At 48.3% G+C, this 14,246-nt stretch overlaps 2 protein-coding genes and 1 pseudogene across 4 annotated transcripts; 2 read left to right on the top strand and 1 right to left on the bottom strand.

Annotated features, from left to right (window-relative positions):
* Nucleotides 1-202: 202 nt before the first annotated feature.
* LOC147821915 (ubiquitin carboxyl-terminal hydrolase 17-like protein 6) lies at nt 203-10,873 on the bottom strand. Of its 3 annotated transcripts, none has more exons than XM_087198768.1 (4): nt 9,139-10,873; nt 8,512-8,572; nt 878-2,365; nt 203-736 (listed from the first exon to the last, which is right to left on the bottom strand). In XM_087198768.1, the coding sequence occupies exons 2-3, from the start codon at nt 8,537-8,539 to the stop codon at nt 909-911; spliced, it is 1,485 nt and encodes a 494-aa protein (XP_087054894.1). In that variant the 5' UTR covers nt 8,540-8,572; nt 9,139-10,873; the 3' UTR covers nt 203-736; nt 878-908. The 3 variants fall into 3 exon arrangements, with proteins under 3 accessions (XP_087054894.1, XP_087054895.1, XP_087054893.1); XM_087198769.1 differs by having other exon boundaries at nt 10,020-10,873; XM_087198767.1 differs by having other exon boundaries at nt 8,512-10,873.
* On the top strand, nt 2,862-5,446 carry LOC147821916 (RNA-binding protein 25 pseudogene; annotated as a pseudogene).
* LOC147821914 (ubiquitin carboxyl-terminal hydrolase 17-like protein 13) lies at nt 10,865-12,524 on the top strand. The gene has a single exon (XM_087198774.1). It carries the CDS (start codon nt 10,865-10,867, stop codon nt 11,816-11,818), a length of 954 nt encoding a protein of 317 aa, XP_087054900.1. The 3' UTR covers nt 11,819-12,524.
* Nucleotides 12,525-14,246: the final 1,722 nt, after the last annotated feature.

The following is a 14,246-nucleotide window of genomic DNA, read 5'->3' as shown; positions in this document are numbered from 1 at the left end:
ATGCTCCCAGAACCCAAGTGTCATCAGAAGTGATCCCCCCGGGTCCATTTGTGAAGTTTATGGTTTGGAAGGCTCCTATGGTAGGCTGAGCGACCCGATGCTGGGGTGAGCAAGTCAGCATAGCTGCACCCCAGCCATGGCCATTAGGAATAAAAGCAGCAGAAATGCGAGACATTTCAAGAAAACAGCGCACATGGTGGAATATCGTCAATGATTGATTTATTATGAATGTCACAGTATAAAGGTTTACAGGCACCACTGTGGCAAGCTACCACACTCAAGAGCCCCTGGCTGTTTCAGGAGCTCTGACACTCAGGCCGGGTGAGCAGTTGCATTTCTTTGACTCTAAGTTGATCAGCGTCTTCTCATAATCCACTGAGCATCACAACCCATTTGATCTACAGCTCCACATCCCTGGAAATGTGGAATCCTCTGATGCACGAACCCTGTCATGTTGCTTTTCTCTCATGTCACCAAGACTCATGTGAAACTGTTCCGATTTCTCAACTTCTCCTTTGCAGAGAACCTTGTAGAGCCGACCATGCAAAACCCCCGTCTTGTGTCAGTGTTCTACACAGAAGTGTTGCTGAAACGTGGCCCTGTCCATGTGCCTGCCCCAATAGCATTCACTTGGACCGAGGCATAAAGAGTTCTGGAATGCTGATTGCTCTGCGGGTTTCACTTCATCTGCCTCTGTTGAGCGTCTGATACACTGGGTGGAGGTTGCAACACTTTCCTGAGAGTAGAAAAGAAGCCCGTGAGGATTGTGAGCAACATTCTTGTCAACCCGAAAAGGCAAGGAAAGAATGGAATGCCTCCAATGGCATTCTCACTCACGGTGTCCCATATCTCAAACCCACCACATGAGCTCACTCACCTGCACACAGCCCGATATTGATGCGCGAGGACTACAACACCAGCACGGTTCTCTTGCCCTGCTTGTTCTTCTTCTTCTTCTTCCTCTTGGAATCTCTGGCACTTCCTCCTAGAAATGGAGCCTGCTCAGCGTTCGTGGCCTCTTGAGCTGTCAGGACCCTGGCCGAATTGGGGGGGAAGCAATTCTCTTGCTCTGGGTGAGTCGCTCGCAACTCCACTGTGTATTTCGACCGGTGGATCACGACTGCATCGGCTGGAAGGTTACTTTCGACTTGCCTGAGGTTCAGTGCGGTCTTGGTTCGGTTTTGTTCTCGGAGGGATTCCCACTCCTCGAAAGTGCTCTGCTCCATTTGTGTTTCCTCTCTCTGCACCCCTAGCTTGCTATGTTCTCTGCAGGCTTCCGTCGAGAGCTCCCTTGGGCTGGCTCTCCTGTGCTCGGCCTCAGAGCCCAGAGGTTTTGCTTCCGTGCCAGCTGGTGGAGCACCGCTGTCCTTTGGGAGGTTAGTCTTGCGGACGTAGAAGAGGACATAGGCATCTTGCGCCAGGACACAACGTGTGTCACAGGCAGTGACTTTGTTGTCATTCATCTGGTACCAACGGCCATCCCCGGCTTTGACGTAAGAAAAGTAATGTCCACTGTGACAAGTCGAGCCAGCGTGGATCAGCACCGCATACAGGGTGTACAGCAGTGGCCCCCTGTTCTGCTCCGACATATATGGCTGCATGTCAAGGCACTCGGAGTACTGCACGTGCTTAGCAAACTTCTCCCCCGTGAAGTCCGAGAAACGTTTCAGCACCAGGATGAGGACCTCGGAGGAAGTGTGTAAGGACATGGTCTTGGTAGCAGGCATCTTTTGGAGACACACGCTGCAGTGGTAAGCATTGTCCCCGCTCAGTTCCTCGGGTGCTATGGATCGGGTCAGAGCTTGCTTCACACTCTGAGCTGCCTTGATGTCCAGAGTGATGTCCAGATAGGGATCAAACGTGTCTGAAGTGCTTCCGCAGTGGAGACACTTGATTTGAGATCTCCAGTAGCCGCCAAAGATGTGGTGCATGAGCTCCCTGTCCTCAGAGTGCAGCTCTGCCTGCTGCATGGCATCCACGATGAACATGAGAAACTCGTGCGCATCTTCCTGCTTCTGCCTGTGGAAGGCAGCAATCAACGTGTGCAAAGGCTGGATGACACGTCCGGGATGGCGGAGGGCGTGAGTGACGTGACGTTGCAGAGCACACAGCATGCAGCCAGTCAGAGAGGGACAGGTTGGCTTGTGCTCCCGGGACAGCATATAGTTGGCAAGAGGCGGTGTGTAGGTCAGGCACTGCAGGGTTGCATTCACGTAGCAAGTGTTGCCCAGGTTCCAGAGACCCGCTCCTACTCCATGAGGCCTCTTCCAGCTCAGGGATATCATCTCTCTCGGATTCCGCTCTCTTGCCACAGGAGTCACCTCCTCACACTGGCCGTCATCGGTCCATCGGGACAGCAGGGAGTCTGCAGGAAAAGAAGAGACACGGTGAGAAGGAGCACAGGGAGAATCTCACAGAGGAACGGGGAACTCCAGAGCAAGAGGCTAAGGGTAAAGCAGGCAAGGACCCAAGCTTTTAAAGAAAAGGACGAGCTCATCTCTGACAGGAACGTGGGCACCAATATACTCAGCAGGATTCCAGCCATCAGAATAGTACACACCTACCAAGAGATCACCCATCATGACCCAGTCGGCGGCCTTCGGGATACCCAAGGCCAGGTCAGCCTATGACAATCCACACACATAGTGTACCACAAACACAAAAGCAAAGCACGGGAAGACCTCCGGAAGCTCCCCATGCAGCGCAGCTGTGTGCGGCCTGTGCGAAAAGGCGCACTGGGACCCGTCTCCCGGGCGGGCGCCGAGCAGAATCCTCGAACTGATAAGGCTGCTGTAACCTGGAGCCTCTACAAGGCAGCGAAGACAGTACCATTTTCTCAGCGGCCGACTTCTGCCGTAAGAATGTCTTTCCCCCCTCATTTGAATCGCCCTCCCATGGGAATCCCAGCACTCCCACCAGGGATCCCACCCCCACAGTTCCCCAGTTCCCAGGCTTTCCTCCACCAGTGCCTCCAGGGACCCCAATGATTCCTGTACCAATGAGCATTATGGCTCCTGCTCCAACTGTCTTAGTACCCACTGTATCCATGGTTGGAAAGCATTTGGGAGCAAGAAAGGATCATCTGGGTTTAAAGGCTAAAGAAAATGATGAAAATTGTGGTCCTACTACCACAGAGTTTGTTGGAAACATTTATGAGAAAGCCTCAGACATGCTTATACGACAGCTCTTAGCTAAATGTGGTTTGGTTTTGAGCTGGAAGAGAGTACAAGGTGCTTCTGGAAAACTTCAAGCCTTTGGATTCTGTGAATATAAGGAGCCTGAATCTACCCTCCGTGCACTCCGATTATTACATGACCTGCAGATTGGAGAGAAGAAGTTGCTTGTTAAACTTGATGCCAAAACAAAGGCACAGCTAGATGAATGGAAGGCAAAGAAGAAAGCTTCTAATGGGAATGCCAGGCCCGAAACTGTCACTAATGATGATGAAGAAGCTTTAGATGAAGAGACAAAAAGAAGAGATCAGATGATTAAGGGGGCCATTGAAGTTTTAATACGAGAATACTCCAGTGAGCTAAATGCCCCCTCACAAGAGTCTGACTCTCATCCCAGGAAGAAGAAAAAGGAAAAGAAGGAGGACATTTTCCGCAGATTTCCAGTGGCCCCACTGATCCCTTATCCGCTCATCGCTAAGGAGGATATAAATGCTATAGAAATGGAAGAAGACAAAAGAGACCTGATATCTCGAGAGATCAGCAAATTCAGAGATACACACAAGAAACTGGAAGAAGAGAAAGGCAAAAAGGAAAAAGAAAGACAGGAAATTGAGAAAAAACGGAGAGAAAGAGAGAGGGAGCGTGAACGAGAAGGAGAAAGGGAACGAGAATGTGAACAAGATAAGGAGAAGGAACAGGACAGGAACCGAGACCGGACAAAGGAGAGAGATCGGGACCGAGATCGAGAGAGACAGAGAGAGAGAGAGAGAGAGAGAGAGAGAGAGAGAGAGAGAGAGAGACAGAGAGAGAGAGAGAGAGAGAGAGATCGGGACCGGGATCCAGAAAGGAGCTCAGATCGAAATAAGGATCGGAGTCGGTCAAGAGAAAAGAGCAGAGACCATGAAAGGGAATGGGAGCGGGAAAGAGAGAGAGAGTGAGAAAGGGAACGGGAGAGAGAACGTGAGCGTGAGAGAGAGCACGAGAGGGAACGGGAACGCGAAAGAGAGAAAGACAAGAAACGAGATGGTGAAGAAGATGAAGAAGATGCCTATGAACGAAGAAAACTTGAAAGAAAACTCCGAGAGAAAGAAGCTGCTTATCAAGAGCGACTTAAAAATTGGCAAATCAGAGAATGAAAAAAACCTCGGGAATATGAGAAAGAGGCTGAAAGAGAAGAAGAAAGAAGAGAAATGGCTAAAGAGGATAAACGACTAAAAGAATTCTTAGAAGATTATGATGATGATAGAGATGATCCCAGATATTACAGGGGGAGTGCTCTTCAGAAAAGGTTGCGTGATAGGGAAAAGGAAATGGAAGCGGATGAATGAGATAGGAAGAGAGAAAAGGGAGAGCTTGAGGAAATCGGCCAATGCCTTCTGGCAGAAGGGCACCCAGATCCGGATGCAGAGCTCCAGAGGATGGAACAAGAGGCTGAGAGGTGCAGACAACCACAAATAAAGCAAGAGCCAGACTCAGAGGAAGAAGAAGAAGAAAAGCAAGAAAAGGAAGAAAAACGAGAAGAACCTATAGAAGAGGAAGAGGAGCCTGAGCAAAAGCCTTGTCTGAAACCCACTCTGAGGCCCACCAGCTCCGCCCTATCTGTTTCCTCTGCCAGTGGCAATGCAACACCCAACACTCCTGGGGAACGAGTCTCCCTGTGGTATTATAATTCCTCGTGAAAACTCACCAGATCAACAGCAACCTGAGGAACACAGGCCAAAAATAGGATTAAGTCTTAAACTGGGTGCTTCTAATAGTCCTGGTCAGCCTAATTCTGTGAAAAGGAAGAGGCTACCTGTAGATAGTGTATTTAACAAATTTGACGATGAAGACAGTGATGATGTGCCACGCAAAAGGAAACTGGTTCCATTGGATTACGGTGGAGATGATAAAAATGCTGCCAAAGGCACTGTGAACACTGAAGAAAAGCGCAAACCTATAAAGAGTCACATTAAGAAGATCCCAACAGCCAAACCCGAGCTCTTTGCTTATCCTCTGGACTGGTCTATTGTGGATTCTATACTGATGGATGGACGAATTAGACCATGGATTAATAAAATCATAGAATATATAGGTGAAGAAGAAGCTACATTAGTTGATTTTGTTTGTTCAAAGGTTATGGCTCATAGTTCACCTCAGAGCATTTTAGATGATGTTGCCATGGTACTTGATGAAGAAGCAGAAGTTTTATAGTAAAAATGTGGAGATTATTGATATATGAAACAGAAGCCAGGAAAATTGGTCTTGTGAAGTAAAACTCTTTTTACACTTAGGATTCCATTTCATTTATCTTATTTCTCATCCTTTAAAGGACTTTGAATTTTTCTTTGTCTTCAAAGACATTTGTGAGATCTGTAATTTATTTTAATGTAGAAAATGTGAAATTCTTTTTTGGTCTTCTAATTTGTTAATGACTTATGTACTCCCTTGGGTGTAAAGTCACCTGAATCCTTGGTTCTCTTTATACTCACCAGGTACAAATTACTGGTATGTTTTATAAGCTGCAGCTACTGCACACAGCCTATCTGATATAATCTTGTTCTGCTGATTTGTTCCTTGTAAATATTAAAATGACTCCCCCCCAAAAAAAGCGCAAAGCACAAATCATAGGATTATCTCAATAGACAGGAAAAGAGCCTTTCACCAAATCTGTCACCATTCCTAAGAAAAACTCTGAAGGAAATGCATACAGAGAACATGAGCTCCACAAGGTGAATGGCATTTATGACCATCCTACTGGCAGCCTCCTCTGAAGTGGGGTAAAGCCAGAAGCATTTGCCCTGTGATCCAAACAAGAAAAGCACGTTCCCTCTCCACACTTCTATTCAACCGAGTTCTCCACGATTAGGCCCCCGCCAGCAGGCAAGGGAGAGGAACAGAAGGGATGCGTGTGGGACAGAAGAAATTCAAGGAATCACTCTTGGAAGATGAGAGCACTCTGTAGATGGAGGAACCTAACTCTTCCACCCAAACACTGCCGGAATTAATAGCCTAATTCAGCAATGTGGCAAATGAAAAATCCACAAAAATATCAATTTTGTTCCTTTACACCAGTGAGAAACTCACCAAGAGGAAAATCGGGAAGACAATACCCTTTACCACGCCACGGACACAATGTCAGTAGCTGGACACGATGCTAACCACGGAAGGAGAGGGTGCCTGCTTTGACGCCAAGGCACTCTGCCGAAACACACCAGGGGGGACATCAGTAAATGGCAAGAGCTCACCTGTTCTTCACTGAGCAGACACAATAGAGACAGAATGACCTGCCTTCCAAACCGCTAGTTAGGTTGAGTGCCATTCCCATTGAACCATCAATAACATTCCTCAGAAAACTGAAGAAATCCATCCTAAAAGTCTTCTGGACCAGTAGAGACCCAGAAGAGCCAAAGCAATCCTGGGCAACCGGATCCAAGTCGAGCCACGAGGATCCCACATTTCAAGACACATTCCAAAGCCACAGGGCTGGGAAGCAGCTGGCTGAGAGCACAGAGGCTCACAGGTGCACTGATGCAACAGAAAGTAGAAGGAAGAGATGTCCACAGGCACACTCGGCCATCTCATCTTTCACAAAAGGCCGAAAACCCACTGGGTGAAAGGGACACCCCTTAGCAACTGGTGCCGGAAACCCAGGCACATCCATGCAGCCCAACAAGGAGAGACACCTATTGATCCCCATCAAGAAAGCTACGGTCAACATAGAAGAAATGATGAAAGGTTAGCACAGAACAACTAATCTTCGGGAGAGCTAAAGCAGGGCAGAGACTTGAAGTCGGAGCCCCAGACAGTGACGTTGTGGACACATGTTCACCTGCACAGGAATGACTATCAAGGTTTCACAAAGAATTATGCAGGAAGATAAATTCATCTCAACCAAATGTAGGGGTTTGTTCTAGCTTGGGTCTACATGCTCCCCGCTCAGCCCATAAGGTCCTAGGATGGCTTTTTTCAGAGGTGGCTGCAGCTAGGGTGTGTGACTGGCTGGAGGTGCAATGCTAGGATTAAGGTTGCTGGGATTAAGGGCGGGTGACTAAGCTGGTAAACTGATGGGCCTGGCACCGCCCTAGTCCTGGTAGCCTAGCTATCACAGAAGGGAGAGGAAGGGGCTTGCCTTGGGCCTCCTGGCTCTGCTCCCTTCCCTTCCCCATGAAGTGTTTCTCCTCTCCCATACTATCTTGCCTTGGGGCCAGGCCACAAAGGGCTGAAAACTCCAGCCACTTTGAGCTCTCTTCACTTTGGGGATGGAGCATTTTGTCTCAGCATCCAGAATAGTAACTAAGAGAGTTTCAGGAAGCCTGTAAGAACAACAGTCCCCTCAAGGAGCAAAAGGCCCCACGTAGTGTGTGCCGAGGCTCAACCCTCCAGAGCTCTTACAAAAACACTTCCCAGAACTCCCTGCATGTCAGCTTTCTCCTTGTGATCCCAGAGGCCACTGGCTCAGTTCACCTGGACCCTACCTCCATACTGGGGAAACACAGGCCATCCAGGGGACAGGCTGAGGAGAAACCCGGAGGGGAAGCAGGAGAAGAAATGAGCCAGATGCGATACTGCATGGATCTGGTGCTGAAGTGAACGGAATTCCCATGCTCCAAACACAGTCCCTCATCCTAAGACTTTCAACAAAGAAAGCTCCTGGACCCATGCAATCTCAGCACATTGGAAGGCTGAAAGAGCCTCCACATACCCTGGGGCAGGATGCCAGGGATCTGCCCTGAATCTTTCCTGGCGGAAAGATGCTTCCCTCTCTCACAGACTTCCACTGTGCACAACTTCTGTCCTCCTCCCTCCTAGAATCAGCACATCCACTCAAGACAGAACACTTTCAACTCCCGGGAGAAATCCTTTCCATGGCTTAGGGCACAGAGGCTGTGGCCATCTGAATTTCCAGTAAGTCCTTTCCCCTGTTTCGATTGAAAAACACCTGAAGCCCATCGGAAGATGAAGAGTTTGAAGATGAGAGTGGAAGAGGAACCACCTCCTCGGCGGGCATACACACACACAGACAGCACACCCATGCAAAGGACGGCAAGAAGCCACCCAAGAAAATGTGAAGTGCTCTTCAGGAAGGACTCTTTGTTTGTGAGGGCTCTAAGCTTCAACACTGGCAAGAGCCAAAGAAAATCTCAGTTGAGAAACAGCCATCGAGTCCATGTAGAATTCTGAGGGGGATCTAAGGAACAGGGTGAGGGCAGGACAGGGGCTAGGGATGAGGAAGCAGGATCAAGATGTGCTGTGCGTGGATCACAAGGCCAAGATGAGTGGAATCATCATGGATGCCTCACGTGCGCTGAAAAGAAACAAATCCCGAAAAACAGAAGGTTGCTGAATGGAGACTCACCTGCCCTGTAGGCTGCCTCAGCCTCCATGTGTCCTGGAGCAGAGATCCGAAGCTGTGTGTTCTGGAAGATCAAGAGCACAAGGATCCTTCCTTGTCTGAGGTGGGCTTCCAATGACAGGAAGTCCCGCCCACTCATTTCCTCTCATACCCAAACCCACCCACCTCCCCGCCCTACTCCTGGCTCCCACCAATCAGGTGAAGCTACATCAGAGCCTGGGCAGCAGAGGCTGAACCAGGAAATTCAACCTCTCCAAAGCCAGCTAGGAGAGTTGGTGTCATGTGTTCACTACAAAATCCCTGGACACATGGGCAGAACAGGTCCCTGAGCCCTACATTGGAACTTCTCCAGAAAAGCCAAGTAGCTTTTCCACAGGCGTGTGCTATGGCTTGCATCTACGAGTGCCTCCAAAGCCTCGTGTGTTCATAGGTGGGGCTTTTCAGAAGTGGCTAGGCCTAGCGATTGTTCCCAGAGAAGCCACTGTGAGTTCTGTTCACTTTGGGGATGGAATATTTTGTCTCAGCATCCAAAACAGTAAGTAAGATAATTTCTGGAAACCCGTAAAACAATAGTCCCCTCAAGGAGCAAAATGACCCACATAGAATGTCCCGAGTCTCAACCCAGTATACCTCTTATGAAAAGACATCCCAGGGGTCCCTGTGTGTCAGCTTCATCCTTGTGATCCCAAAGGCCATTGACTCAGTTCACCTGGACCCTAGTGCATGGATGTGATGCTGAAGTGAACAGAATCCCCATGCTCCAAACACAGTCTCTCATCCTAAGAATTTCAACCAGGAAAGCTCCTGAACCTATAAAATCTCACCACATTGGAAGGCTGAAAGAGCCTCCACATACCCTGGGTCTCTATGCCAGCTAACTGCCCTGAATCTTTCCTGGCAGAAAGATGCTTCCCTTTCTCCCAGTCTCTTCTACTGTGCACAACTTCTCTCTCCCCCCTCCTTAGTATGAGCACATCCACTCAAGACAGAACACTTTCTACTCCCGGGAGAAATCCTTTCCATGCCTTAGGGAACAGTGTGTGTGGATATTCCAATTTCCAGTGAGTCCTTTCCCCTGTTTCCATTGAGATACACCTGAAGCCCATTGGAAGATGAATATTTTCAAGGTGAGAGTGGAAGAGAAACCACCTCCTCGGCGGGCATACACATACATAGATGGCACACCCACGCAAATGATGGCAAGAAGCCACCCAAGAAAATGTGAAGTACTCTTCACGAATGAGTATTTGTTTGTGAGGGCTGTAAGCTTCAACACTATCAAGAGCCAAAGAATATCTCAGTCAAAAAACAGCCATCGATTCTGTGTAAAATTCTGTGGGTATCTGGGGAACAGGATGCGAGCAAGACAGGGGCTAGTGATGAGGAGCCAGTATCAAAATGTGCTGTGGGTGGATCACAAGGCCAAGATGAATGGAATGATCATGTATCCCACACATTCCCTGAAAAGAAACAAGTCCTGAAAAACAGAAGGTTGCTGAATGGAGACTCACCTGCCCTGTAGGCTGACTCAGCCTCCATGTGTCCTGGAGCAAAGAATCAAAGATCTTTGTCCTGGGATTAAGGGCAGGTGACTAAGCTGGTCCACTGATGGCCCTGGCACCACCGTAATCCTGGTAGACTGGGTATCATACAATGGAGAGAAAGAGGCTTGCCATGTGACTCCTTGCTCTGCTGCCTTCCCTTCCCCATGAACTTTTTCTCCTCTAACATGCCGTCCTGTCTTGGAGCTGGCCCATTAAGGCCTGAAAACTCCACCCACTGTGATATCCCTTCACTTAGGGCATGGAGCATTTTTTCTCAGTTTCCAAAAAAGTAACTAATAGAGTTCCTGGAAGACCATAAGAAGAACAGTGCCCTTAAGGAGCAAAAGGCCCCACATAGAGTGTACCGAGTCTCAACCCTCTGGAGCTCTTTCAAAAACACTTCCCAGAAGTCCCTGCATGTCAGTATTTCCCTTGTGATCCCAAAGGCTGTCGGTTAAACTCCCTGGACCCTACCTCTATACTGGGGAAACAGGCCATCCAGCGAACAGGAGAAACCCATAGGGTAAGCAGGAGAAGAAATGAACCAGATGTGATACTCAATGGATCTGGAGCTGAAGTGAATGGAATCCCCATAATTCAAACACAGTGCCTCATCCTAAGAATTACAATAAATAAAGCTACAGAAACTCTGTATACTCACCACATTGAAAGACTAAAAGGGTTCTGCCCTAAATTTTATCTGGTGGAAAGATGCTCCCCAATCTGACAAACACTTCCACTTTGCAAAACCTCTATCACCCTCCCACATACAATCATCACACCCACTCAAAATATAATACTTTGAACTTTCAATGTTTGATCCCTATCTGGACATCACTCTGGACATCAAGGCAGCTCAGAGTGTGAAGCAAGCTCTGACCCGATCCATAGCACCCGAGGAACTGAGCGGGGACAATGCTTACCACTGCAGCGTGTGTCTCCAAAAGATGCCTGCTACCAAGACCATGTCCTTACACACTTCCTCCGAGGTCCTCATCCTGGTGCTGAAACGTTTCTCGGACTTCACGGGGGAGAAGTTTGCTAAGCACGTGCAGTACTCCGAGTGCCTTGACATGCAGCCATATATGTCGGAGCAGAACAGGGGGCCACTGCTGTACACCCTGTATGCGGTGCTGATCCACGCTGGCTCGACTTGTCACAGTGGACATTACTTTTCTTACGTCAAAGCCGGGGATGGCCGTTGGTACCAGATGAATGACAACAAAGTCACTGCCTGTGACACACGTTGTGTCCTGGCGCAAGATGCCTATGTCCTCTTCTACGTCCGCAAGACTAACCTCCCAAAGGACAGCGGTGCTCCACCAGCTGGCACGGAAGCAAAACCTCTGGGCTCTGAGGCCGAGCACAGGAGAGCCAGCCCAAGGGAGCTCTCGACGGAAGCCTGCAGAGAACATAGCAAGCTAGGGGTGCAGAGAGAGGAAACACAAATGGAGCAGAGCACTTTCGAGGAGTGGGAATCCCTCCGAGAACAAAACCGAACCAAGACCGCACTGAACCTCAGGCAAGTCGAAAGTAACCTTCCAGCCGATGCAGTCGTGATCCACCGGTCGAAATACACAGTGGAGTTGCGAGCGACTCACCCAGAGCAAGAGAATTGCTTCCCCCCCAATTCGGCCAGGGTCCTGACAGCTCAAGAGGCCACGAACGCTGAGCAGGCTCCATTTCTAGGAGGAAGTGCCAGAGATTCCAAGAGGAAGAAGAAGAAGAAGAACAAGCAGGGCAAGAGAACCGTGCTGGTGTTGTAGTCCTCGCGCATCAATATCAGGCTGTGTGCAGGTGAGTGAGCTCATGTGGTGGGTTTGAGATATGGGACACCGTGAGTGAGAATGCCATTGGAGGCATTCCATTCTTTCCTTGCCTTTTCGGGTTGACAAGAATGTTGCTCACAATCCTCACGGGCTTCTTTTCTACTCTCAGGAAAGTGTTGCAACCTCCACCCAGTGTATCAGACGCTCAACAGAGGCAGATGAAGTGAAACCCGCAGAGCAATCAGCATTCCAGAACTCTTTATGCCTCTGTCCAAGTGAATGCTATTGGGGCAGGCACATGGACAGGGCCACGTTTCAGCAACACTTCTGTGTAGAACACTGACACAAGACGGGGGTTTTGCATGGTCGGCTCTACAAGGTTCTCTGCAAAGGAGAAGTTGAGAAATCGGAACAGTTTCACATGAGTCTTGGTGACATGAGAGAAAAGCAACATGACAGGGTTCGTGCATCAGAGGATTCCACATTTCCAGGGATGTGGAGCTGTAGATCAAATGGGTTGTGATGCTCAGTGGATTATGAGAAGACGCTGATCAACTTAGAGTCAAAGAAATGCAACTGCTCACCCGGCCTGAGTGTCAGAGCTCCTGAAACAGCCAGGGGCTCTTGAGTGTGGTAGCTTGCCACAGTGGTGCCTGTAAACCTTTATACTGTGACATTCATAATAAATCAATCATTGACGATATTCCACCATGTGCGCTGTTTCCTTGAAATGTCTCGCATTTCTGCTGCTTTTATTCCTAATGGCCATGGCTGGGGTGCAGCTATGCTGACTTGCTCACCCCAGCATCGGGTCGCTCAGCCTACCATAGGAGCCTTCCAAACCATAAACTTCACAAATGGACCCGGGGGGATCACTTCTGATGACACTTGGGTTCTGGGAGCATGCATGGTGCAAAAAGCATGAAGGGAGTTTGGGTGAATCTTCTCGGGGGATGTGTGCAGGGAGAAAAATGCAGAAATTCACCCTAAGTACAGTGGAGCCATGTATCCTTTATGTTTCCCCTTGTCTCCTTGCTCAGACAGAATATGTGGCACCCAACATGAAAGGGGGCAAGGTTGATTTGGCTTCAAGTTTGGAGAGGTAGGAGACCATAATTGGCTGACCCCAAGGCAGAGTGGCAGAGAAGCAACTGCTCATGGGGGCAGAAGGGAGCAAAAGCAACAAGGGGCCATAACAGCCTCTTCCTGCCCCTTTGATCCCATCCAAACTATGGCGATTGGAGTGGTGCCAAAAGAATCACTCAGCCACCTCTGAGAGGGAAAGCCCCACCTCCTCCAAACGAGGGTCTGGGTGCCAGTGAAACACAAGCCATGACAGGGCAGAAATCACACTGCAACCTCACATATCTAGGTTCATTCATTCACGGTGGCAAAATAGAAGAGAAGCAGATGCAAGAGAATGTGTCATTGGAGAGACAGGAAACAAGCACGAATCATACCTATGCGTTTCACAGGCATACAACACAGAAATGTGTCTTAAGCTTGATTTCATAGAGACACTCTTCTCACTTAGAATGGGAAGACAGGCATCAGACACATTTTTATTTCTGAATGTAGACTAATGAAATGGACCAGAGAAAAAAAGTGTACTGTTATTTGGCTCAGATACATGCATAGGTAGATAGATGATAGATAGATAGACAGATAGATAGATAGATAGATAGATAGATAGATGGATAGATAGACAGACAGACAGACAGAAAGATAGAAAGATAGATAGAGTCAAGAGAATTATGTTTTCTTTAAAATAACTTTACCTGAGAGAAGTAAATGTCTTGGAAATGACATTAGACACAAAATCATTGGCCGAGCCCAATATCACCTCCACATAAAGTCATAGTTGAGTGGAAGAAATAGTATCCTCACAGAAGAGTGAATAAAACCTCTTAAGAAAACCTCACAAAGAAACTTAGACATACACTGGGCACATCATACACTGTCAGGAAGTCACCATTATTTTAGGAATGAAGGATTCTCAAATACATGCAAAACTGTGATGTATTATACTTTGAAGGGGTAGCAGTGCTAAAAATGTGAGAAGATCTTCACCTTTCTATCTGAATAACCCATCAAAGGTGAAGAGCGCCTTCAAGAGAAAGACACTGAGACATTGAGACAGAACAGCTACCTACGTTGGAAAACACAGAGGCAGCATCCTATTCTAACTGAGTGTAAAACTCGGAAAGCATCTTGTCAAAACCATCAGTCCTCAGATTCTTCTTGAAAGCAATAAAAACCAAGTGTACTTTATTAAAAACTATAAAACATACAGAAATGGAGCAGTGAGAACACCCCTCAGGTGGAGAGAGGGGAAGAGGAAAGCAGCCCGGGTGAAGCCAGGCCTCCTTGAGTTTCCCTTGCTTAAGTGTGAACCGGGGCTCAAGTGGTGGAAGGGACACGCAGG

The sequence above is a fragment of the Heterocephalus glaber genome, unplaced genomic scaffold (genome assembly GCF_053883595.1).
Source record: "Heterocephalus glaber isolate CG9 unplaced genomic scaffold, H.glaber_assembly_v1.0 deba00001688, whole genome shotgun sequence".
Taxonomy (NCBI): domain Eukaryota; kingdom Metazoa; phylum Chordata; class Mammalia; order Rodentia; family Bathyergidae; genus Heterocephalus; species Heterocephalus glaber.
This window is presented reverse-complemented; position numbering and strand designations above follow the sequence as displayed.

Bases quoted from the DNA above. Each gene is read 5' to 3' on its own strand.
- LOC147821914 (XM_087198774.1), top strand. From the start codon at position 10,865: ATGTTTGATCCCTATCTGGACATCACTCTGGACATCAAGGCAGCTCAG.
- LOC147821915 (XM_087198767.1), bottom strand. From the start codon at position 8,647: ATGAGTGGGCGGGACTTCCTGTCATTGGAAGCCCACCTCAGACAAGGA. The intron at 2,366-8,511 runs GTGAGTCTCCAT...CTTTTCCTGCAG, and splicing joins TGAGGCAGCCTACAGGGCAG to ACTCCCTGCTGTCCCGATGG.